The sequence below is a fragment of the Lynx rufus genome, unplaced genomic scaffold, assembly GCF_022079265.1.
Source record: "Lynx rufus isolate CCGP_SWC_20201006 ecotype Redwood Valley unplaced genomic scaffold, mLynRuf1.p SCAF_9, whole genome shotgun sequence".
NCBI lineage: Eukaryota > Metazoa > Chordata > Mammalia > Carnivora > Felidae > Lynx > Lynx rufus.
In genome coordinates, this window is record NW_025814897.1 from 81,948,088 (window position 1) to 81,975,620 (window position 27,533).

The 27,533-nt window shown below is 37.9% G+C and overlaps 1 protein-coding gene across 1 annotated transcript in view; it reads left to right on the top strand.

The window, feature by feature from the left end:
* The window catches only part of BBOX1 (gamma-butyrobetaine hydroxylase 1), a 52,756-nt gene that overhangs the window by 14,477 nt on the left and 10,746 nt on the right, over positions 1 to 27,533 (top strand). Inside the window, exons 3-4 of the mRNA XM_047070086.1 lie at positions 5,708 to 5,906; positions 22,216 to 22,321. Coding sequence (XP_046926042.1) covers positions 5,708 to 5,906; positions 22,216 to 22,321 — 305 coding nt within the window. The remainder of the gene's footprint in view (positions 1 to 5,707; positions 5,907 to 22,215; positions 22,322 to 27,533) is intronic.

A 27,533-nucleotide genomic window follows, 5' to 3' on the forward strand; every position in this document is an offset into this window, starting at 1 on the left:
TAATTGAAAGGGATCAAGATGGTTTTCCAGAACCTTTTCAGGCATGTCGGAGGGGACAGTCACAGCAAGAGCAGAGGGTAAAACCGAATTTTGGAATATCTGTAATCAAATTATTTGTGTGGCCTCCCAGCTCTGACATGTATGAGCTGTGAGATATTGCACAAATTATCGAAAATCCTTAGACCTGTCCCCTCATCTATAAAATGGGAATAATACTGGAACCTCTGCGATGGGGTTGTTGTAAGGATTATATGAATTAATCCATACAGAGTGCTTACGAGAGTGTCTGGAATCATAAGGGCTCGATAAATGTTAGCTCTATTTTCAAGTACTGCTCACACCCGGCCTTTTAGCGTCCCTGCCTGGTTTTATGTGTTCTTGGTTTCTCCAACTAGAAGGTCACTGTTGTCATAGGGCTGAGCATATAGAATATACCAGGTACCAGGTATCTAACGGTCCAAAACAAAAACGTATTTATCTCCTTTCAAGCAACATAAATTTGTGTAGGAGCATGTTTCATACATCCTTGGGGAGTCTTTTCGAGTTTGGTGAGATTATCACCTAGGGAAAAGGTTTTATGGATTTCTCCATCTTTTAAAATTCTAAAGAGTACTCAGACACAGTCAACTTTCAGGGGTTGCTACCAGTCTCTAGTCCTCATTAGAAAACAAGCAAAAGGGAAAAAAGGCAAAGGTTTGTTTAGGACACAGAACATATTAGTTTTCTGAAAATCTACTGGGTGCCAGCCTTGGGCTATATGCTGGGGTTGGGGGAGGGGAGAGAAGGGGGCAGTAGTGGTGAGGAAATAAACATATAGGACATGCTCTCTGTCCCTTGCAAGGAATTTACAATCTAGTGAAAGAGAGAGAGAAGTCCTGCCTGATGGACCCTTGCTTACTTTTCCATTTAATCTGTTACCCTCCCCTTTGCTTGGGTTCTAGGCCCAGTAACTCTGAACTCCCCCAACAAGATTAGAGATTCCCCCTCTTCCTACTGTCCCTCCCACTGGGATTCTTTTCTCCCTGCCCTTTGCATAACTGCCTTCTTTCACCCCCTGGGCTCTGACTTAAGTTTAACATCTCTTCTGTGAGACCTTCCTTAACTGCCAGGTCTAAAAATGCTCCCCATCTTGCTCCCAATTACTGTTTACCGGAAGACATTCACCCCGTTTGTTACCTCCATAGCACTTGCGACAATGTTTACTTTTAGGTGTTTATTTGCTTCCTTGCTTAGTCACTTTTTCCCTCCCAAGGGCAGCAATCACATCTATTTTTATTCGCTAAATGTGATCTCTTTTGCATAGCTAGGCTTTCAACAAATATGTGTTGAATAAGTGCAAGCTTATTTCAGCATAATGTGGTAAGCACTGTGACTGAGGTGTGTTTTAATGCCAAGGGACCACAGAAGACAGCCTTCAAGCCCATTCTTACAAACCCCAAAGGAGGGCATCGCAGAGTGCCCCGCCACAGACACTCAGTGCTCTTCTCATGCACGCCTGCCACCTTCTAGTGCACAACTGCCACCCTGACACTCTGCTAGAGGCCTTTCTCTGCCTGAGGAACGTGCCTGGCTAACACACAGAGAAGGCCAGAAAGACCCAGAAGTGAATGCCTAGAGAAGCAGCCAATGAGGCGTGGCCATGGGTGGCCTGCACGCCCCAGCTTCCTTGCCCCTGGGTGGGACGACTGTGCAGTATCATGTACAGTATTGCCATGAGGGCCAGCAGTTCCCTTAACCATTCATTGAAATGGTTTTCTGGGGCACCTGGGTGGCTCCTCAGTTGAGCGTTTGACTTGGGCTCAGGTCATGATCTCGTGGTTTGTGAGCCCAAGCCCCACGTTGGGTTCTGCACTGGTGATGTGGAGCCTGCTTGGGATATTCTCTCTTCCTCTTTGCTTCTCGCCTGCATGTTCTCTGTCTCTCTGTGTCTCCGTCTCTCTCAAAATAAATAAATACACTTAAAAAAAAGTTTTAGTGGTTTCCAGAGGCTTCCTTCTCTATCTTGCTTCCCCCTCTATTAGTTCTTCCACAGGATACCTCCTTAATACATTGTTTGCATTCAAATCCTCATCTCAGGTCAGCTTCTGGAAGATCTCAGTCTGAGAGGACAAGTGATCAGATTCTTGAGACCTGTCAAGTTCACCCGACAAGAAATAAAATAATGTCTAAAGGCGCAGGATCCCCTTAGCACAGAAAAGAGACTCGAAGTCCTAGTTTCACCGAGGTACTTTTCCTCTACTGGGATCAGATTTTGGTTTTGGCTGGGCCCCTGCCAAGTATTTACAGGAAAAGATAGTAAGAGTTTGACTGATCTTCAGCCTATTAGACGAGCTATTTCAGAGCCAAAAGCACAGGTCAGTGCAGGTGGACAGAAGGTTCTAAACTCCAAATAACACATTGCAACCCAGCATGCTGTACTCATGAATCTTTAACTAAAGAGCTTCTTTGTGTCTTTTCTTTTTGAAATACAACTCAGGATCCAGGAATGCGATGCCTCCCTGTGAAAAGGAAACCTTGTACAAATGGTTCCTTGAAAGCCAGCATGGAGCTTGGTTCATAAATTTTATGATGTGTGAAGCACATGTTCAAGGAAGTATTTATTAGTAAGGCCATAAGTTAAATTAGAAAGGGTGGTTCATGCCTTAAATATTCCGTCATTTTCCATACCGTTTATGTATCCAGATCCAAGTGTGAAGTTTAAATTTGCTTTTAATGTATTCACCTGACAAATGATTTACTCTAGTCAAACGTATTTTCTCCGGAGTCCCCTGTAGTTATGTTTTGTAGTTGGGAGAGACTGGGGAAACACTTTTAAACTGGGTTTTCAATGTTAAAGTTTCTGTGCAGATATCATGAAATGATTTTAGGTGGATTTATTGAAATGTGGTTCTCCCTGCAAAGTAGAGTATTTTATATCGTGGATGCTATGATGAATTTAGAAACTGGTTGGTCACTGTGTTATCTCTGAAAAATCACACTTAGCAGACTGAGTGTATGAGTGACTCACAGTAGAACACAGGTTCTATAATGAGCTGTAGCCCCTGGTTGCTGATTTTTGTAAAGCACTTCCTAGGGCGTGCCAGGATGAGAGCTATTGTTGGAAAATTGTGAACTTTGCAGAACTTAAAAGGCATTGTAACCACCTTCTGATAGTCAACTCTTATAAATCTGAAATTGTGGAGGATACGCTATGTGTAGTCAGCCTTGCTTCCTACTGGAGTCCCAGTGTGAATATGGTTAATTTTATACATGTAAAGAGTAACAACATATTTACTGAAAGAACCTAACTCATCCTGTGCTTTTAAAACAAAGAATAGTGTGTGTTTGCATGCGCAGCTGTGCATGTGTGTGGGTGATTCTGTAGTGGGAAAATGACTCCTGTAGAAACAAAACCTCATTAAAACATACTATAAATGTATAGAGATGTACATAGTGTGTGCCCTAAGGAGATCCTCCTTGAAACCACAAAGTAGTCAAAATGCGAACTCAAAGTTTTTAAAACATTTACATCTTGTGAAAATGTCTTTTTCAATCTCTATGTATTATTTTTCCCTGATACACCATCGCTGACATTCTCTGGAAAGTGATAATGGCCTTAAGTAAAAGCAAACCAGCGTGGACCCCTGAAATGCACTGGCATACATTAAAGAAGAGAAGCTAGCTGGTTTTTAATTCTTGGTTCATTTCACAAAAGATGGACAGCAATGTTGTAGTGTTGTGCCATGAAACCTACTCATCATGTTTTTTGCTGCATTTAAAATCAGGACTAGGAGCCAAAGTTTATCTTTAACTTTTTTTTTTTTAATTCCAGCATAATTAACACTCAGTGTTACATTCAGGGTTTACCTTTAAACACCAGTGCTTAAACAAGTTCAGACAACGTGGTCCTAATTGTAACATGCTTTCCTTTCTTTTTTATCTAGTAGATTTCCTTTATAAGGGACAGAATAAGCAATAGACATTCACACATCTGTTCTCTCATATGCGACAACAGCATTTTAAGGCATCACTTGTTTATTTTATGTGTAGTTGTTAAAATTACAGACTTTGGAATTCGTTGCCTGGATCTGACTAACCAGCTCTGCAAATCATTAGCTCTGCATGACTTGGATCTTTGCTCCCTCTTCTATAGTTTGGGAATGCTGAAAGCATCTATTGCATATTTATATTGTGGACATTAAAAGAAATAATATATGGGAAGCATCCAGCACTGTGCCCGCCATCTTGAAAGTACTCAGCAAATGTTGGCTATTATCATTGGAGGTAGTAGCAGCACTGGTCTGCTATGTGCCAGGCACTGAACGAGGCTACTTGCATTATCTCACTGCGTGGTCAACAAATGACCTGCAAGGTAGATGTAACCATGGGCATTTTGTAACTCAAGAGGCGGCAGCTCAGAAAAGACACTAAGAAACTAGCTGGCAAGATGCAACCCAATGATGCAAACCCAGGCCCCTCTGCCTCTGTGTTCTTCCCCCTGTTCATGTCCTCTCTCACACGGTACCAGCTGCATGTGGCTGTTTAGCTGGTGGCTAACTAGCTGGTGGAAGTTCAGGAAGTGACCTCCTGAACCTGCTGGGACCTTTTCACTTGTAAAGTACCATGTGACTCCTAAGAAATCCCTGTGTCTGCAGAAACAGCCATGTTGACATCAAAGGGGGAATGATTTCCAGTCTACAACTACTGCATGGGAACATTGACCCATTCCTCATTCTTCAAGTGGGGGCTTTGGAGTTGTTTTCTGTAACGTGCCATAGGTTCCCCCAGTTAGAAGATTGAGGCATTGCTCAGGATGATAATTGAGATAGTAAGATCTCATTCTGTCACTTGTTAGGAAGGTTTGCCTTCCTAAGGCAAACACTTTCTTCCAAAAATGAAGAAATCAAATGGATTAACTAGAGTTGGGTATTTCCTGAATGCAGTTGCTAATATCTGAGTTATTTCCCTTGGCAAAATGACATCTTTGCGTTCCGCTTCCTTTAGGAGAGCCTGGTTGGCAAGCAAATTATTTTCTTCCCTTTGTTTTCCTTTCTGTTTCTTAAGTAAACATTTTTTATGAGCATTTGATCATGAGGGATTTGACTTTATCTGGTGTGGCATTATCATCAAAGAGTCTACATAAAATGCATCTTTTATGCATCCTATGACCACACCTTTCACTTTTTTGTCCCTATGGACTGTTTTTGTTGACTCCAAAGAATGATTTGGCCTCAGAGAAAGCTTCTTATCAAGTGAAGTAAGAGGAAGAAGTTGTACCTACCAAGGCAAACACTCCTCCCACCTCCAGAAATACACATATGCTCTTCTAAGTCCATCATTCAGATTTCATCATTTATTTGGAGTTGAGCAATGCTACTTGGTGATTAAAACACACAATATTTCAGCATTATTTCCAAGCAGAGTCCAGGCAGAGAAGCCCTAAGGACATACAGATCAAGAGCTATCACAAGTTAAACATTACCTCAACACATGAGGTATAGTGAATACCTGTCATGGGTCAGGCAATGGTAGGCAGGAGGTATATAGTAGATTGGCATGTCTCCAGGGAAGAAAATCTGGTAGCCTGGGTATTCCTATATGACTGAAATTCTGTAAATTCCATGATAAATCAAAGGTCAGCTTCAATGAACTAGCCCCTTCTCAGAGATTCTCATTTTATATAAACACAATGTAACCCCACCTGGTTTCTTTCTTTTCTTGTTCACAGAATGTCAGTACTGGGGCTCAGAGCTCCAGCTACCTACACTGGATTTTGAAGATGTTTTAAAAAATGATGAACATGCATACAAGTGGCTCTCCAGCCTCAAGAAAGTAGGCATAGTACGACTCACAGGAGCATCTGACAAACGAGGAGAAGTTTTAAAACTTGGGAAAAGGATTGGTTTCCTTTACCTTACATTTTATGGGTGAGTCACCAAATAGTCTGTATTCTGCCATTATATGTAAAGTTTGATATATTTCCCAGAAGGGGGACACTTTTGACTGGAGATACAAAATTTCCATAATGCCATGAACAGGAAGTCAGATGAGAAGGCGAATCTAAAAGTGGGATTTCCCTGAGAATAACTGAAATCTTAAGGGATCCTAAAAGCCCAAAGACATCAGACATCAAAGACAGGCTAGTGATGGATGGTGTGTTAGTTTGCTAGGGCTGCCCTAATAGAATACCATAGACTGGGTCGCTTAAACAACAGAAATTTATTTCCTCCCAGTTCTGAAAGCCAGAAGTCTAAGATCAAGGTGCTGGCAGGTTTGGTTTCCGGTGAGAGCTCTCTTTGTGAGTTGGAGATGGCCTTTCCTCTCTGTACCTGCATTGTTGGTATCTCTTCCTTTTCTTATAAGGACACCAGTCCTGGTGAAGAAGAGCCCCAGCCTTACAACTTCATTTAACTTTATTCACCTCCTTAAAGGCTCTTTCTCCAAACACACTCATATTGGTGGTTAGGGCTTCACCATGGGATTTGGGGGAGGGCACAATTCATTTCACAGCAGGTGGGATGGAAGACTGTGTTTCTCCAAGATTTTTATAAATACTGAAAGTTCATTAAAGTTTTACCACCCAAGACTCAGTGCAAAATAAAGTAGGGCCCTGGGGAATTTAAAGCCGCCCACCAGATGTGTTAAAAAAAAAAAAAAGATAAAAGTAACCTGCAGAAAATTAGGTCTATGCACTTCAGCAAGTAACAGGAAATGTAACTGACTTTAACTTTGAAACAAGAAGCTGTTTGCATAAGAATTACCTGGGAGGTAACATTAATTATGGATAAGAAACACAACAGGAAACACTTAGGTGCAAGTGGGGATATTACTGTATTTCTAATCTGTAGGGTGAACCCTTCCTGTGATGTATACAATTGCTCTTGGGCTCTGCTTGAGAAGAGCACATTGGGAGTGAAAAGAACCTTCAAAATCCAAAGGTTGCAAAACTGGTAGCACACAGGCTGTATTCAGATATGTTTTATTTGGCCCACAGGATGTTGAAAGAAAATAGAATTCGTTGTCAACACTTAAAAACTGGGAGACTTTACATTAAATATGGATCTGACTTTTCTTGAAAAATCAAATCTGGCAACAACTGAGGCTAAATCCCTACATGGCAACCATCTGCTTGAAGGGAGCATGTTCTCACTCTCCAGTTGCACAAATTCCGCCCCCCAACCCCACCCCCACCTCAGACCTACAAGGGCCCTGCCTGCCCTTGAGTTTGCCATCCCTAATCTAGAGTAAGATCCTCTTGCAAGACTCTACAGACATAGATAAACAGAGGATTCAAAAATATCCCACCACTTGCCCCCACTGATTTGATCAAGTTGATTCACAGCAGGGGAACCTGGGTTGCTCAGCTGGTCAAATGTCTGTATCTTGATTTTGGCTTAGGTCATGAACTCACAGGTTCATGAGTTTGAGCCCCATGTTGGGCGCTGTGCTGACAGCGTGGAGCCTGCTTGGGATTCTCTCCCTCCCTCTCTCTCTGTCCCTTCCCTGCTCTCTCTCTCTCTCTCTCTCTCTCTCTCTCTCTCTCAAAATAAATAAATAAACTTAAAAAAAAAAAAGTTGAATCATGGCAGAAGACTCTATCATGTTTAGGCATAGAAGACCCAGCCTCCACCCCCACCCCAAGAATTTACTTCCACCATTAGCAAAATTACGTCAAGATTGTTCTCTCCCCTACATCTACAAGAATTTAAGCTGTTCTAGAGATTATATCAGTAACAAAATACAAAGGAAAGAGGTGGAAAAGCCTTGAAATTATTAAGAGCCTCAACCCAATATTTGTTCTTTTTTTAATGTTGATAATTTTCTGACACAGATATTATCCACCTGTACACCGATAAGGAAACTGAAGCTCAGAGAATTCAACTATAACCCAAGTTTTCACAGGTAGTAAAAAAAAAAAACAAAAAAACAAAAAAAAACAAAAAAAACCAGAGTTATAACTGGGGTCTGTTTTATCCACGGGCTTCCTAATCCACCTCACTATTGATGATATAAAGGTAGAACATGCAAAGGATGCTTTTAGGCACCAGACATAAACAGAACACTTCAAACTAGATCTCTTCTATGTTCTTTTACTCAATTTTTATTTAGTGACAAGACACTTTTTGTATCTATGCAACCCATTTCATAATTGCACAACTGCAGCCAAATCCGGGGTGGGGGTGGTCTTTGTTATAGTTTTCTGATACTCACCCCCATCCCTCACATTTAGGGTCAGATTCTTTGTCCTGATTCATAACTTATATTTCGTTTTGTTTTGTTGTTACAAATCCTAAAAAGGCTTGATAATTTGGCCCCTGATCTAACATTGTGAAATTTATTGAAATAAATATTCAAAGTTGGTTGTCAGAAACAGATCAGACCTTCTGCTACTGTTACACTTTGTTTGTCCAAGACCTTTGCATCTAACCAGACAGGGTCAGCCCTATTCCACCTCATCCTCTGTGCAGAGGTCACATCTGTCTCCTGAAGCTCTCAAGCTATGCCACATGCTAAGAAATGCCTTTCTGCCCACTTCACTGCTACATCTACAACTGATTACCAAGATCTCTATTGTTGTTGGTGGTGGTGGTAATTTTTGATTCTTTACCTCAAGAACTTACAGAAGAGGACAGTTTTGCTATTGTTGCTTTGTTTGTATTTGTTTGCTTGTTTGCTTTTTATTAAGAGGATGAGAAAAGTAAGTGTTTTCCTCAAGTTATTTTCCTTTTCTGCTCCTTCCCACAATCATGTGGAAAGCGATATTAAAGTTTCTGTAACATGGGATTTAAAAGAAGGGATATTTAGAGCAATAATTCTCCACTGAGGTTGCACATTGGAATAACCAATTTAAAAAATGCTGACATTTGGGTCCAGTCTCCAGACATTTTTCAAAACAGTGATTTGGATGTGATCTGAGTACCAGGACTTTTTAAAACTTTACAGGTGATTCTCATGTGTAGCAAAGGTGAAAACCTTTGGTTGAGAGCAGGGGTACTTTAAGAGAAGGCAGGTCTCTGTTGGTGTAGAGCTTGGGTGCTTTCTATCCTCCCAACTCTCACAATTATGTACATGAAGTGGCATTTTTCATGTTCTTTGTACTGTGGTAGTGCCTGGACATGACTTCTCTTTATAACAATCAGTAGTTGCCTTAAACATGGTCTCTCTTTTTCATAGCTTTGTTTCTCCACTGGCAAAGTGCCTTACTCTTGTTTGAAAAAGTAACTGGCAGGTGAGTGAGTGAATGGAATGAATAAATGAAGGCAATAAATAATGGAGAGAGGGGACTGCCAGAAATAGGAGAAGGATAGAGAAAGGAAAGCAGGGAGAGGAAGGTTAAAGGGCAATTTTGCGTTCCGTGTAGATTTCTCAAAGATCCTGGTTTCTACTCTTGCTTAGATGCCAAAAATAATAATAGGGTGGTGCTACTTTAGACATGCCCTGCTTGGGAAACAAATATCCACCTAGCACTTTGCCATTCAAATAGGATTCCATCCAAATAGTTTAGAGAACTTGAATTGCATGGGTCTAAAGTAAGAATTATAAAATCTATTTTTTGTTCTTAGCTCTTCTCTCAATTGTTAAAGCGTTAGTGGGGTATGTAAAAAAAACAGTAGATTCCAGCATTTTGCACAGTTTCAGCATATGGGAGGTAAGGAATAAATGCTTAATGATTGATGAACACCTGGATGTTTTAAAAAATACATAAAGCAGCAGATAAATGCAATAATTATTCAGCACTTCATAATTCTAAAATTATGTTCAAATACTAAATCAAAATGGTAATAGCTTTGAGGACAAAAGTATATGTCATTTCCACATCTATATTTTCTCAGATGCTTGTCATTATTTTGTTAGGTCAAATCCAAATCCTGTTTTTAAACCTTTAATTTGGATCAATATAGTTTTATAGAGTGGGGCCAAAAGCCTCATCTCATGTACCTGAACTTTCTCCCCAAATCAATAAAAATACCTTCCTGAATATTTTTTTCTAAATTTTTATTTAATCATTTAAAAAATTATGTATAATTAATATACAGTGTTATATTCATTTCAGGTGTACAATATAAGCAATTCTATACATTACTCAATGTTCATCACAGTAAGTGTACTCTTAATCCCCCTTATCTATTTCGTGCTTCCCCACTCACCTCCCCTCTGGCAACCACCAGTTTTCCCTGAAAGGGCAAAATCATACTCCAAAAATATTCCTTTTCCAATTGGTGGAACAACGAAATAAATTGGCTAGGTCAGGGTTTTATTATTCACATCATATTTACATGTAATGGTGTGTGTGTGTGTGTGTGTGTGTGTGTGTGTGTGTGTGTGACACACACAAAGAAGGAAGGGATTCAGTGTCCATTTTTTAAAAATATTTACGACCAGTATTGGGCATTAAGTAGGTATTCTGCTTGTAACTAGCAGCCAGGATAATCTTTGAAAATAAGGCTTGCATAGCTCATGGCCATTGTCGCTGTCATTTTGAGCTCCTTGAAGACTGAAATGGTGGCCTAATCATGGTTATATCTTCAGTACTAGCTCAGTGCCTGACATACAGTGATCACCCAGGAAATTTTAATAAAAGGGAATGTATGCTAAGATATTGAGCAATTCATTTGGCCAAGATGACAAAAGTTCTTTCTTAGCATTGTCGGTATTTAGTTAGAAAATTAACCTTGTGAGCAATTCTGAGTGACCCTTCTTCATCAGGAAGTTAAGCAGAAGAGAACACAAATTTCAACCTTAGCTAACAAGACTGCCTTCTTTCCAGAATACAGTCCAGAAGTTTCAGCTTTTCTTCTTTCTAAGAATGCTTTATTTGCTGGCATAAGCAAGTTGCATTAACACATGTAGCAGGGATTAGACAAATAAGAATAATGAGGTGAAAATGAAAAATATGTTTTTCTGAAACACCAACATAAGGAATAACATAGGCAGAGACAATGAAGAAAAGGGATAAAAGAAACTTAAGGATCTTGGTGGTAGTCAAATTTTATCTTGTGGAGACCAGCATGGAAGCTGCATAATTATTGAATAAAACTTATACAGTCACATGTTGTAGTGGAAATATTTAAATAAATACTTTGGAACACTTCATTCCAAAAATTAAGGGGAGAACTGAGGACTCAACACCCCACAGCATCTGTATTACATTACTGCCCAGAGAGCTGCCCATAGGACCAGTAGAGAATCCAAATTGAATCATGGCTCCACCACGGCTATTTGTAGGGGAGAAGGTGATCTAAGCTTTTCATGTAATTTCCTGGAGCTCTATGATTCTCCTCTCCTGAGGACTTGCTTCTCTCTTTCTACAGGACTATTTTAATACCTGGCATGCCCTTTGAAACCTTTAGATGAAAGTTTGCTGGAAAAATGTAAGAGGCTACAACTGCTGCCCAGTTCTTGCATACAGGCTTCATCAGATGAATAACATAATGTCAAGCCTAAAATGTTTCTAGTGGGCTGTTTGTCAAATACACCAGCCAGGCCAGTTAAGAATTAACAATATTGAAATGGCCTCTGGGGAGTACAAGAATATATCCTTTCCAGCATTCACTGGATTTCTGCTAGCATTTCTGTAAGCCAGCCCAGCAGCATTTCACACATTCGGTTGTATTAAAGATTGAGGGTGTATGAGTGAAAAATATGATTATTCCTTGGCAGCTGGCCCCTTAGAAATCGCTCCTACCATTAGCACTCCCTCCAAACCTGACTTTGAAATAGCTACTTACTTGATACACATGTTACCAGAAAACATTTGTGAAGTGTGGGGACTAAACAGGGAAAGAAAACAAAACAAAACGAAACAAGTTTACCCATTTTGGTGAAGTTTCTAGCCAAGAAATTGCTGGAGAAAACCACATAGCCCTTCTTGAATAAAAATGGCTTCTGAGTTATGAAAAATCAACCTAAAAAGTAATTTAGACTTGGGAAGAAAACAAAGGAAACCTGTCTTAGTTCTGAAACTAGTTGTAGTAACTCCATCCTACTTGGTAAAAAATTCACACTGGGATTTCTTCGTGAGTTGTTTAGATTTAGTACTGACCATCATCGTGTTTAAGTAGAGAGGAGAGAACCTTTAAAATATGTATTCTTGTGAGCATTAGGGTTTCCCAAGCAAAGTAACAGTCTCTGTTCTCTGGGCCATTGTGAACCCCAGCTTACGTTATCAGCCAAGAGACAGTCCCTGGGGTTCCCTTTGTAATATTCAATTTCGCAGTAATTAAAGTTGCTGCCAACAAAACCACTTGAGTATGAGGTCATCTCATGAATGAAAGGAAAAATAATTTCTGTGTCTCATGCTCCCCTCGAAATCACTTGAGGAAATTTTGAGACCCTAACAATCCACTTGCTTCTCCACAAGCCCTGACCAACCCCCCCCCCCCCCGCCCGCCACATCCCTTACCTCCTTGGTTATCCCCTGAGTATCCAGGACAGGCAGCTAGTAATGGAACGGGGGAAAATAATTGTCTATGAAGCACCTTTTACATGCTAAGTATTGAACTCAATGCTTTAGAGTCATTATCTTGAATCTTTGCAATTCCAATAAGAACCATTACCCCTATTTTAGAGATAAGGAAACTGAGGCAGAAGAATCAGGCTTCAAACCCAGGTTTACCTGATTCAACACTCTGGAGTCTTTCCTTTGCACTGTACTCCTATGGCAGTTTACCCAGCATCCCCCCATAATTCCTAAGGCCGTAATAATGATTAACTAATTACTATCAAATGTGGCTTCTACTCATTTACAGCTCAGATGCAAGGGAATAATTTAACGGGGTATATAGAAATTTGTCAAACTAAGTCATGACAACAGCACCGGAATATTTATTCCCATACCCTCTATTAAATTCAAATTATAGCCAACTGTTTATGCAAAGGGAAAGTGACAGTTAACAAGGAATCAGAGAACTTGTGGCAAGAAAAGATAAAGTTTATATTTTAATCTTTCACATCAAAAATCTAAACTAGCATCTAGATCTTGTTCTGATGAAATAAATTAAGCACAATTTGACCTAACACACACCCCCCCCCCCAGAAAACCACTAAATGTGCTTAAGGTGGAATTCTCATAAACTTTTTTTTTTTTGCAATGCATTGCATTCTTAGTTTTTCATGATGAAAGCCTTCAGAACCTTGGAGGAAATTGCTATAACATTTTTTTCTATGTTTATAGAGGTACTTGTTACCTATCACTATCTGTCTTTATTTTTATTATTGGGAGTATTAACCTTTCAAAATAAATTAAAAATAAATTTCATTTCTCATGGTGAAATATAATACAGACATAGAAAAATCACACAAAACAAATGTATAGCTTAATAAAATTTATAAGCCAAACACTCTTGAAACACCATGCAGGTCAAGAAATAGAACATTACCAGTCACTCCAGAACCCATCCACATACCCCAAAGGATCACAAACCCCTCTTTCTCCCCAAATTCTTTCCTGAAAAGTCTTTCCTGAAAGAAAAATTCTTTCCCCAAAAGCTCTCCTGAATTCTATGGTATTCACTATCTTGTTTTCCTGATAGAATTTTATCACCAAAATGTGCAGTAGTTAACAGTAGTTTCCCAATTTTTTAGATTTTTTATATCTTTTTTCAAATTCTTTATTAGTTCTATTAGTAAATAAAATTTACTACTTAGCACCAGGGCCATGTGAACATATCTCTGTTCATTTGGGTTGTCTGAATCCCATTCTCTTGTAAATTCCTCAGGAAGGACCCATGAGAACAATATTCTCTAAATTCTTGCATGTTGACAGCAATTTAAGGTCTTTATACTTGAAAATCAGTTTAGCTAAATATAAAGTTCTTGGCTCACAGAATCTTTAATATGTCACTACGGTTTTATTGGTAATCTCATTTTCTTTTTTTTATGAATAATTTGATATTTTCACTTGGATGCCCAAAAGATTTTTCCCTTTAAAGACCAGTGATTTTACAGACTCTTTTAGTGTTGGTTGTTCTGGGACAACTCTTCCAGGCAATGTCTGGTTTGGTCTCTCAAAAAAAAAAAATTTTTTTTTTTTATTTCAAGATTTTTTAAAATCATAGCTCTTAATATTTGCTCTCTACTTTGGGTTTCTTCTTTTGAGGACTCTTATTATGTATATATTAAACCTTCTGTGCCTGTTCCTTTTAATGTATTACTTTCTCTCAAATCTTTATCTCTTGTCTTTTTTGATATTTATGTTTTTCTCCTTTTTATATTCTAATTATCCAAAGGTGTTATCTGTTGTGCTTATTCAATAGGGCGTTTCTTCTAGCTTAGTTTTCATTTTTAATGATTTTTAAGACTTTTCCTTTCTGAATATATCATTCCATATTTGAGTTTCTATATCTGATTAAGTTACTTTTTCATACATTGTATCATTTCATCAATGTGTTCTGGACTCAACAGAAGTAGCTGTAAATAGAAAATAGAAATTAGAAATGGAAAAACTAGAATATTTTTTATCTTTGGAGGGCATGTCCTTCTGGTATGTATTATCTGTAGGTATGCTATTTTGCTACTCATTCTTTTTCTTTATTTAAAAAATTTCTTAATGTTTATTTTGGAGAGAGAGAGAGAGCGCAAGCAGAGGAGGGGCAGAGAGAGAGGGAGACACAGAATCCAAAGCAGGCTCCAGGCTATGAGCTGTCAGCACAGAGCCGGATGTGGGGCTTGAACTCACGAGCAGGGAGATCATGACCTGAACCGAAGTCGGACACTTAACCGACTGAACCACCCAGGCACCCTTATGCATTCTTTTTCTTAAAATAACTTTATGACATTAAACCTTAATCATTTGATGTTGCTAATTTTTATGTGAATTTTCCTTAATTATTAAAAGGAGATATGATTCAGAAACTTTTTGTTATGGTTTTAAGCTGTGTTTCCAAACTATGGCTAATAACATTCTAAGATTCTCTGGTTTCTCTCCTTTACTTTTATCTGGAACTTCATTTTCCTTTGTCCTTACTGTCCCTGTACTGTTTAATTTGGAGTCTTTTTCTCAGAAGAAAGCTTTATGATTGGTGGCCAAATTATTCATAATTTAAATATACCTAAAACATATGACTTAGGTCAAGATTAAAGTTAATAGCCAGACAACCAGGAAAGTAACACAATTTACTGTTTTACAGTCCATGCCTTCATTCAACAAATATTTTTGGCAGTGGGTTAAATGCTATGAGATAAAGGGTATGTTTCAACTCAGTTCCCTAATGTAATGAGACTTTTTGTAAGACTTTACAGGACAAGGGAAGCAGAAATTTGAAGCAAAGCCAACAACAGCCACAGAGCAAACTCCATTCCAGCCCATATTGGACTTCTCTCACTTCCTCTGATAGGCCATGTTCTCTCCCTCCACTGGGCCTTTTCACATACTATTTCTCCCCCCCCCCCCCAATGATCTTTGCCCTTCTGGGTAAATCCTACTCAATCTTCAGGTCTCCACTTAATCTTCCTTTCTTTATTCTCATAAGACCTTGTACTTTAGCTTTGAAAGATAAATCACAATAAGTTCCTTCCCCACAGACTGCACATTCCATGAGGTGCAAGTACCATGTCTGTCCTTTTCACTCCCTCAATTCCTGGCCGTTGTGTGTATCTAACAAGTGATTGTGGAAAAATAAATATCTGAAGCTCTGCAGAGTGACTGCATCTGGGAAGTCATCTGTGCATGTGTCACAACTACAATTAGAAATATTACACAGTATATAATCTTTATTTGGATGACTGTAAATTAGAAATTTAATTTTCTATGTTAAAACTTCAAAAAAAAATTAACATGGGGCACCTGGGTGGCTCACTTGGTTAAGACACTGACTTTGGCTCAAGTCATGATCTCATGGTTTGTGGTGGGTTCAAGCCCCACATCAGGCTCTGTGCTGACAGCTCAGAGTATGGAGCCTGCTTTGGATTCTGTGTCTCCCTCTCTCTCTGCCCCTCCCCTGCTCATGCTCTGTCTCTGTCTCTGTCTCTCTCTCTCAAAAATAAACATTTAAAAAATGTAAAAAAATTAACATATATGAGCATTATGTTTTAGATCCAACAGGACAAGTAATAATAATCAAAAGAAGGCATTCTTCTATTGCCTGAGGAGACCAGCTTGCAGTGGGTTGAGACTAGAGATTGTAGCTGTTGGTGATAATAAGTCCAGGTCGCACTGGTAGAGCATCTTTTCATATAAGTAGAACTTTAAAAAAGAAAAAGATTAAATCCAGCATGATATTCCAAGAGTGTGCCACGAACCAAAAGATTATAAAATCTGTCACCAATGCTATAAAGAACAAATCTAGCAAAAACAATATGTAAGCATTCTATACACACAAAAAGATTCAAATTTGTCATAAAACATGATGAAATATCATGAATATCTATGACTGGCCGTCTAACTTGGATGGATCTAGTGAATTAGTATTCAAACCGAGCCCACAAAATAGTCTCGAAAAGTCACAATTTTAATGTTCAGAAGCTTTTGACAAAATCCTTAAATGGAAAATATAAAAGAAATTTCTTTTATCTGGAACTAAATTCCAGTATAGTTAACATGCAGTGCTATATGAGTTTCAGGTGTACAATATAGTGATTCAACAGTTCTATACATCACTCAGTGCTCATCCTGATAACTGTGTTCTTAATCCCCTTCACCTCTTTCACCCTCCCCCATTGGTAACCACCAGTTTGTTCTCTGTAGTTAAGAGTCTGTGTTTGGTTTGTCCAATTCTGAGAATGACACAAGTAGCTCAGTGGAAATACATAGATTTGTTTAAAATAGCATCTCTGGCAAAAGCAGGATTGTGTGCACAGTTTCAATGACCTGTCCTTGCACAACACCAGGCAAGTCTATATCAATGGATTCAGATGCTATGCTGAGCTTACCTCTAGTTTTAGAGAAACCTGGTGCTTCATCTCTGCCTCAGTCATGATGGTTCCTGATAATCTGCTCGAGTTGTTTTACTTGGAAGAACACTGGAATCTATTTCTAATGAAAGATGCATGTAAATACACCCTCATCTCACTAAGGTCCCACAAGTGAGCTTTTAAAACAGTTTCTCCACAGGCCAATGGGTCACATTTTCATTTATTTCTGCTGTGTTTTCCTTCGGATTTGAGGAGGATACGTGAAAACTTATAAACAATCAGCAGCAGCCTTCTTGGCCTGATTCATTTCTATATGGAGGTAGAAAGGTAGACCAAATGACATTTCTAGGATTTTTCCAGACTTATGCTATAACTATTATGAGAATGTTTTATGATTGGAATTGGCAAGCTCCTTTCCTGGGATTTATCATTACGTGCGCATATAGACTTTTAGGCTACACATCCCATACCGTGCCTAAGACACTTTAAGACTGAAAAATGTTTATCATCCTCTGCCAGTTAGCACAGAAGGCTGGAGAACTGCTTTGATGATGCCAAGTCACAGGCCCCATCCCTGTTCTACAGCCAGTTAATGTCAAACAAAGAAAAGATCTGTTCCCTGGCTAATGCGTTCACCTTGAATCTCAGCCAGCTCTTGGCTGCATGAATTTCAGTTAGTTTACCCCTGATCATAGGAGAAAACAGAAAAGGGAATGTAGGTGAATCAATGCAAAACCATCAACACTCTTGAAAAGAAAATCTAAATATCGTCATTGCCTACTCACAATGTCAAAAGCATCATCTTCTTAGAAGATATTATATATTCTACAATTTGATAAAACTCCTTTTTTAGCATCCTTAAGTCCTTTACTACATGTTGATTATTCTTGGAATGCTGATGGTGACAAGAGCCAGAATCTATATTAGGTATGGGTCATGGAGTGACATGAATTCATAGAGAACATGTATTTCCTGGCTGTAGTCACTACAGTATAATGGATTGTCTGACTCATATTTGAAATGAATTGCAACAGGCTATATATACTCCTCTTCTTTCACTGGGTCTCTTTCCAGCTTATGGCCACATATAGATGGTACTTTAAACTTTGCTGAAAGATTTACCAGCCTTTCCATTTTAAATTTTAATGGAAAAAATTAAAAAAAAAAAAAAAAAAAAAACACGGAGCCAAATAGCTAGTTTCATCCTCAATCCCAGAACCTGGGGAAGAAATCCTACCTTTCACTTCAGATTCCTCTTTCTAAAACACATCTCCCAGAAATTCACATTTCTTCTTTTCTTCTAGGTCTTCTGGAGCACCCCCAAAGCATTATCCCTGCCATGATATTCTCCTGGCCCCCAATATCCTTACCTCTTTACCTTGCTTTATTTTCTTCATAGCACTCATCTCTGTTACTGCATTTGGTAATTACTTGTTTATTTGTCTCTCTTACTCCCTGTTTCCTGCTATATCTCTAATGCTAAAACTATGCTTGGAATAGAGTAGTTGTTCAACATATATTTATTGAAAAATGATTTGATAAATGTGAACATAAATTAATAAATAGACATTATAACAGCAATAAAATGATGTGCATATATAGTGACACAATTTTCACACCAGCTTTGGCTTATTTTAAAATACAGCTTGTGGGGCGCCTGGGTGGCGCAGTCGGTTAAGCGTCCGACTTCAGCCAGGTCACGATCTCACAGTCCGTGAGTTCGAGCCCCGCGTCAGGCTCTGGGCTGATGGCTCAGAGCCTGGAGCCTGTTTCCGATTCTGTGTCTCCCTCTCTCTCTGCCCCTCCCCCGTTCATGCTCTGTCTCTCTCTGTCCCAAAAATAAATAAACGTTGAAAAAAAAAAATTTAAAAAAAAAAATAAAAAAAAAATAAATAAATAAAATAAAATACAGCTTGCTTCTAATTACACATGGCCTCAATCTTCCAAAGGAAAAGCCTTACAAAATCTGAATATTGGTTTATTTTCTGGCCACAGAGTTGCAAGTAATCCTTAGTTCTTCTACTAACTTTCTTTTTAACTTTTAAGCCAAGCTATTTTTTTTTTGTACTGGAGGTAAAATTGACATAACATAAAATTAACAATTTTAAAGTTAATTGACACAGTCCTGTGTCATTTAGTACATTGACAATGTTGTGAAGCCATTACCTCTATCTAGCTTTAATATATTTTCATCAATAGTATTATTTTCAAAAAAAAAACTAATTATTCATCTTGGAGTGAGAGAAAACTAATCCATCACATTATAAAATGGTAAATAAAGTGAAGGAATCAAGTATTTATCTCATTATCACTAAGTAAGCTATTACATAGAGTAACCAAATACTAGATGAAGGAAAGTAGATAGATCTTTTTAAGAGTATTCCAACTGATAAATAAAAAAGAAATTATTAATTTGGTATTTCACTATTTGAGACCCCCAATAACTTTAGTGGATCTAGCTACTGAGCATAAGTGTGTACAAACATCACAAAAAGAAAGACATCTCAAAATTCTGTATCTTGGAATAAAAGATCACAATGTCATCTGTAGTTTTGCAAAAAAGAGAAAGTAGAGTTTGCCCAAGCCTCTGCACTTAATTGCCAATTTTCTAGAAACACAGAGGACAGGGAAACATGTTGAACTACACCATGATATGCAATCAGCAAAGACAAGACTGTGAGGAACTCTATAGGTCAAGTTCCCAAGTTCTTCAAACAATAAATTTTAAGAACAGGCTGGAGGGGAAACCTGATTAAGAGACTTGAAAGACTTAACAATTGTTGTTAATGGGAAATATTAAACATAGTGTCTGAGGGTGCATATGCAAGGGTAAAAATATACAGAAATGCAAAGAAATGATAAATACAGAAGTTATGGATGCAGTTACTTTGAAGAAGAGAGAGGTGAGATTCTGGTTGGGATAGGACATATAAGCTTAAAGTTATATTTCCTGATCTGAGTAATAGTTATCCGAGTGTAATTAAAAATTTATTAAATAAAATAAAATAAAAATTAATTATGTTCCCTGTAGATCAGGAATAAGAGAAGAGTGCTGTTTTTCACCACTGCTATTCAATATTGTACTGGAAGTTTGGGGCAGGACAGTTAGGCAAGAAATAGAAATAAAGGTATACAAATGAGAAAGGAATAAGTATATTTATCTCTCTTCACAGATAGCATGATCCGATATATAGAAAACCCCATAGAATATGCATGCATATGTGCGCACACACACACACACACACACACACACACACAAAGCTATTAGAGGTATTCAATGAATTCAGCAAGGTTTCAGAATATAAGACCAATACACAGAAATCAGTTGTGTTTATGTACACTAGCAGTGAACAATCTGAGAAAGAAATTTAAAAAAAAATTTCATTTACAATAACATCCAGAATAAAATACCTAGGAATCATTTTAACCAAGGAGGTGGAAGACTTGTAAAATGAAAGCTACAAAACACTGAAGGAAATTTAAAAAGACCTAATAAATTGAAAGACATCCCACATTCATGGAATGGAAGACAAAATATTAAGATGTGATTATTACCAAGGTAATCTACAGATTCAATGTAATGCTTACCAAAATTCCAATAGCCTTCTTGTAGAAATGGAAAAGCAATGTTCAAATTCATATGAAATTGCAAGGGGCTCTGAATAGCCAAAACAATCCTAAAAAAACAAGAACAAAGTTGGAGGATTCATACTTCCTGATTTCAAAACTTACTACCAATCAAAAAAAAAAAAAACAATAAACAAACAAACAAACAAACAAAACTTACTACAAACCTACAGTAATCAAAATATTGTGGTGCTGAAATAAGAATAGACATATAGACTAATGGAACAGAACTGAGAGTCCAGAAGTAAGCCCACACATCCGTGGCTAATTGATTTTTAACAAAGATGCTGAACCCTTTTAATGAGGAAAGAACAGTCCCTTCAAAAAATGGTGCTGAGACAACAATATATGCACATGCAGAAGAATGAAGTTGGCCCCTTTCCTCACACATCATACAAAAATTAACTCAAAGAGATCAAGGACCTAGATATAAAACCATAAAATTCATTGAAGAAAACTTAGGATAAATCTTCATGACCTTGGATTGGGAAATGGATTCTTAGAAACAACACCAAAAACACAACAACAAAAATAGATGAATTGGTCTTCATCAAAATTTAAAACTTTTGAGCATCAAATATCATTTCTAAGAAAATAAAAAGACAATCTATAGAAGGGGTAAAAATAGTTGTAAATCATATGTCTGTTAAGGGTCTCTAGTATCCAGGCTATATAAAGTACTCGTACAAATTTAAAACAAAACAAAACAAAACAAAACAATTTAAAAATGGGCAAAGGACTTGAACAAGCATTTCTCCAAAGTAAATACACAAACAGCCAACAAGCACATGAAAAGATGCTCAACATCATTAACCATTAGGAAAATACACATCAAAATTATGAAATACCACTTTACACCCACTGAGATGGTTAAAAATAACAACAGAAGCAGCAAGAACAACAACAAAAACTAGAAAATGACAAGTGCTGATGAGGATGTGAAGAAACTGGAACCCTCACATACTGCTAGTGGGAAAGTAAAGTGGTCCAACCACTATGGAAAATAGTTTGGCAGCTCCCCAAAAAGTTAAAGATAGATTTATGATATGGTGTTTGCCAGTGACTGAGAGAAGGGCAGAATGGAAAGAAAATTTGTAACAGGTAAGAGGTTTCAATGTGGAGTTATGGAAATGTTTTGAAACTAGATAAACAAAAGTAATGGTTACCAATATTGTGAATGTCCTAAGGGCCACTGAATTGTCCACTTTAATAGTTTATTTTGGGGCAGCTGCATGACTCAGTTGAGGATCTGACTCTTGATTTCAGCTCAGGTCATGATCTCACAGTTCATGGTATTAAGCCCCACTCCAGGCTCTGTGATGACAGCACGGAGCTGCTTGACATTCTCTCTCTCCATCTCTCTCTGCCCCCTCCCCTGCTCACTCAATCTCTCAAAATAAACTTAAAAAAAAAAACCACATAAAATGGTTCATTTTATGTTCTGTGAATTTCACTTTAATAAATGCTTTTTAAATGCATTTAGCTATTAAAAAACATAACCTACAATAAACTCTGTGGGACAGACTAATGTGTAAATGTATTTTTCTTCGGAGAAGGGAAAAGAAGGGAGGAGATGCATATTCTGAAATGGTTACTTTGGACAAGGAAAGGTCGAGCTCTCTTCCTGGCTCACATCATTATGGTAATTATTTCATAAAATGAAAAGTTTCCATTTCCCCTATGTATCCAGTTCATTCTAACACATTTCCTCTGGCTTGGTGACAGCCTGTTTAAACATATGTTTCTTGTATTTTACAGACATACTTGGCAAGTGCAAGACAAAATTGACGCAAACAATGTGGCTTACACAACCGGGAAGCTAAGCTTTCACACTGATTATCCAGCCCTCCATCATCCACCTGGGGTAAGGTGAGCCTCAACATATTTTCCACAAGGCAGGCCAAGGACCAATATCCTTCTATATTTTGAGTCTACAAGTCCATATATTTCACTAACTAATCTGTCTTATGTAGATCTTTCTTCAAGCACAATCCAAACAAAATGTCTATACCTAAATCTTGAATAGCCTAACATTCCCAAGGGAGAGAAGATTTTCATGTGTTTAAAAAAAAAATTTCTTTGTTTCTTTCTGGAAATAATTATTGGCACATTTTGCTTTGCCTAGACAAATTTTATGATAGCAGTGCATCTTGAGGTCTTTTTGCATATTTACTGTTCCCAAGAGACTTAAAAGAGAAAATAAAACCAGGGAATAAAATTGAGGATTTTCCCATAAAGTCACATGGCCATCATTTGTATCAGTTAACGATTGCTGCATAAAAACCACTTCATAATTTAATGGCTTAAAAGAATAGCCATTTACTTAGCACATGTTTTTATAATTCAGGCTATGTCCAGCTGGACAGTTCTGCTGTTGGGCTGGCTAAGAACTGGTTGACCTGTGTGGAAAACCTAAGGTGTCTTGCCTCTGCTCTACTTAATCTGCTATCCACCAGCAGGCTAGCCCAGGCTTATGTGAATTTTCAGAGAGCGAGCCAAAACATGAAGGCCTCTTGAGATCTACATTAGTCATCAGTGCAATGTCACCTCTGCATTAATGTTTTATTAATCTAAAGAAATCATAAGTTTAGCCTACCTTCAAAAGGTGAGGAAGTAAACCCCACCTTTTATAAGCTGCAAATACTCACTACAAAGGGGTGGGAATGCAAGGAGCAGAATAACCATGGCTGTACAGTAAAACCTTGGATCGCAAGTAACTTGTTCTGCAACTGTTCTGCAAGATGAGCAAACATTTCTAATAAATTTTAACTTGATAAACAAGCATGTCTTGCAATATGAGTAGTACGTGATGCCAAATGTCACATGACCACAAGTGAGCCAATGGTTCTTAAAATTCGCTTTGATATACAAGTGCGTTGGATTACAAGCATGTTTCTGGAATGAATTATGCTCGCAAACCAAGGTTTTACTGTATTTGGAAACCATCTACTCTCCCATGTATAGGATTGCTCCTCAAGGAGGGAGATGCTTAGCATGGAGCCACAAACCCTCCAGGACAATTTCTGGAAGGATGCTCTGCCACTGCATTTTTACAAAATTGCCATTCTACTAAACCAGCAACATATTTACAAAAGCATCATTTTGTTAAACCAAGAAATAAATGGCCAGAACAATACCTTTGAAAGATATCTTGTTCCTATTTTTATAGCTAAATGAGATTAAATGAAATATCCACACAGAAATCTGTATCTTCAAAGGTAAGCAGAAGTGGACATTTTGAGCAATTCTCTAGCCAGTGAAGGCAAAATGGGCCAAAATCAAAATTAATCTGTTTTTCTTCGTGTTAACTGAACAAGTTTTCTCCATGCCCTAGTTAACCCATTTCCCTTGCCAGTGTTAACTAAGCTAGTTTTAGGTTTTTTTTTTTCAATTTCTCTTTAATGTTTATTTATTTTTGAGAGAGACAGAGACAGAGCTTGAGCAGGGGAGGGTCAGAGAGAGACGGAGACACAGAATCTGAAACAGGCTCCAGGCTCTGAGCTGTCAGCACAGAGCCCGACGCGGGGCTCGAACCCATGGAGGATGAGATCATGACCTGAGCCGAAGTCAGACGTCCAACCGACTGAGCCACCCAGGCACCCCGCTAGTTTTAGTATTTAATTTCACATGTTTTAAATTATTTTGTTGACTGTAAAACACCACATGATTTTTTTGGACAAAATGATGACAGTGACAGGAGTCCTATAGTCACCTTTTGGGTGGAGATGAGGGGCCAGTAAAGACACACAATGTGATTTGTTCTAAATGTTTCCCAGAGATTCGCTAAAACTTGGGATTAAAAGCCAAACTAATCAGCTCAGTTCATCAACCAAAGACAGGTTGGAGAAGTTGGATGCAATAAAGATTAAAAGATTACACTAGAAAACTAAAGATTCTATTTTAATTTTTAAATTATCTGCTAGTTTTTATGAGTTCAGGTTTTATTGCTGGGTTACAATTGAAAGCCTAAGGAAAAGTCATTACATAATCACATTTTTAAGTGATTTACAAATATTCTTGAAGTATAATATAATGCTTGACATTTTCATAGCATTTTATACTTTTTCAAAGTATTTTTACTTATATTATTTTGATCCCTCCTAACATTCTGTAAGGGAGACAATTATGCCTTTTTATGTTGGAATAATGAAATGAGGGCGAAATGACACACAGCAAGGTTAAATGCTTTCACAGGGTGACATCTGACTAATAGAACACTTGAAACTTAATCCAGGCCTCTGTATAGTTTTCCACCACACCATGCTGGTCTTGAGTTGGACTTTCTAATTACTATAATTGGTATAATGTGATGAGCATAGGCTTTGTCAAACATTAAAAACTCGTCAAATACAGGAACTGAATCTTACACTTTTCTGTATCTTGAGATTAACCCAGCACCTTTCATGTAACAGAGACTTCATAGATATGCTATAAAGAGGCAGAGAAACACCGCAGAGTTGTACCTGTCTCTGTCAGCAAGTGAAACATCCAAGGATAAAAGACCTGACAGAAGATTTTCAAATGAAAGATGATTCCTAAAATGTCTAGATTGTAGTACGGGAACAATTAGATTGTAGGCACCTGTTTGTGCTATTGTTCAAGTTTCCATTTTGAATCATTCAGGGGTCTTTGTACTAAAGTTTGAGGTTTTTTATGACATATAGAATAAGTTGCTTTTCTTTTCAGTGCAGATGAAATGATCTGAATAGTAAGTTACCTGTTGAAAGTGGAGTTTCATCAATTTGGATCATGTGGGGCAGAGATAAGGAGACACATCTTTAATGAAACGGATGTTCCTTTGCTCACTGTCTTTGGCCAAAAGTCACATGCTGCCATAAAGTGACATTTAGAAAGAAAATGTTTTTGGTCCTGAGTGACTTACATGAAATAAAATTGGATTTTATACACATCAGGCACCTATTTACCTTTTGAATTAGCTGTGGAAGTGTTGTCTGGCAGCATCAGTCATCTTTTTTCTTTCTTAAGATTGCATCTATGTAAAAGACATCGGTTGATCTGTTTTAAAGATTTATATTTGAAATATTCTGTGACTTCATTATGGCAAAATCTAAGAGGATTGAAAGAACACTGATTCTCTCAAAGAGAGAGGTCTGTCATTATTTTGCCTTTTTAGAGTTTGGTAGACTTGAGGTTGGTGTCTTCATTTCTCCCTCGTTAATCATGCTGCTTGACCCTTCATAGCCCTGGTGATGAAATGGTTTTCTAAGATGACTTGGTCAGCTTATGTACATACTTTTTCAAGCCTACAAATTGGCATCAATTTAAAGGCAGAACCATTATTAATTTAGACTAGTGCTCCCCTAACATCAGAAAAAAGGGCATTGTCAACCTGAAATGGGAATTTAAGTTTACAAAGCACATACATACACACACCACACAATACTGAATTATTAAGAGTCCTGTCTGGGGCGCCTGGGTGGCGCAGTCGGTTAAGCGTCCGACTTCAGCCAGGTCACGATCTCGCAGTCCGTGAGTTTGAGCCCCGCGTCAGGCTCTGGGCTGATGGCTCGGAGCCTGGAGCCTGTTTCCGATTCTGTGTCTCCCTCTCTCTCTGCCCCTCCCCCGTTCATGCTCTGTCTCTCTCTGTCCCAAAAATAAATGAACGTTGAAAAAAAAAAAAATAAATAAAATAAAAAAAAGAGTCCTGTAAAGGGATTTCCCCTCTTATTGGAAAGGACTTGCTTTATGAAGATTTTGAAGCAAATAGATCAAGGCTTGAATGTCAGTGTTACCAGGTGGTAGCTACGTTCTTACTAGCTGCCCAGCTTTTTCACTTCTGGGTGTCAGTTTCTTCAACCATAAAATGGAGATGAAAGTATCAAATTCTAAGGACTGTTGTAAGGAATTGATAAACCTACAACTATAATTTGAGAACAAGTATGTATAAGACTTAAAATAGTGAGAAGATCTGTGCCTTTTGGGGAAAGAAAGCAGGATTTGTGTTCTGGATCTGCACTATCCCATACAGTAGTCACCAGCCATATGTGATCATTTAAATTTTAATTTATATTAAGATGAAATAAAATTTAAAATGCAGTTTCCTCAGTCACACTGACCACATTTCAAGTGCACAACAGCCATATGGGACTGGAGTCTACTGTATTGGGCGGTGCAGAACGAACATTTCCATCAATGCAGAAAGTTTGAATGGATAGACCCGTTCTAGACCATCTATGGAAATAACCAAGCCAAATGGATATTTTTCCCACTCATGCTTCTCCTGGTCTTGATGTTTGATCATATTCGCCTCTTTCTTTCTACAAGAACTGTCAGACTTGATTTTTACTTTTATTTAAATTAGAATGAAGTTTTCACAGCTAAATAGTGTTCGTTTCTTTTAGCAGAAAAGCTGAGTCTAAATTAGGTATTCAAAATCACTCACACATGCTAACTTGCCAAAAGAAGTCATATAAACTCCATTCAAAAAATGATATTTTAAAATTTTACTATTTTTTGCTTTTCAAAATAAATAATGTCAAACATTTCTCCCTAAATCTTAGTAAAAATAACTATCGTTTTGGTTTCTTATTCCCAGTGTTTCTTGGGGTTATTCATTCTCATAGCCCCACCTAACCTCCATTCTCTTTGTATCCTTATACCTGAACTGTCTCATTAAATTCTTAAGGAGTAACTTTCTCACTAACTCCCCCCTTTAAAAAAATTTATCCTACGTGCACCCCCAGACTAATATTCTTCAACTCAGTCTTGGCTACCTTACATCCATATTCACAAGCCTTTAACAATTCCCCTCTGTACCCAAGAGAAAGCCCAATATTCTTCATCTGACATTCAAGACGCCATGATGAGGGCTCCAGTTACCTTTTCAACTGGGTCTATTCTTTTCAGTCGTGACATTCTTTTCAGTCATGACCCCCTATTGCAGCCAAACATTTTGATATCCTGTTCAGCGTGCATTTTTGCATATCCATGATCACTGCATGTGATTTGCTTTCTCCATTCTGCTCTAGCTATCCAAAATCTTTTCAAAATTTTCTTTAATGTTTATTTTATTTTTGAGAGAGAGAGAGAGACAGAGCGCAAGCAGGGGAGGAGCA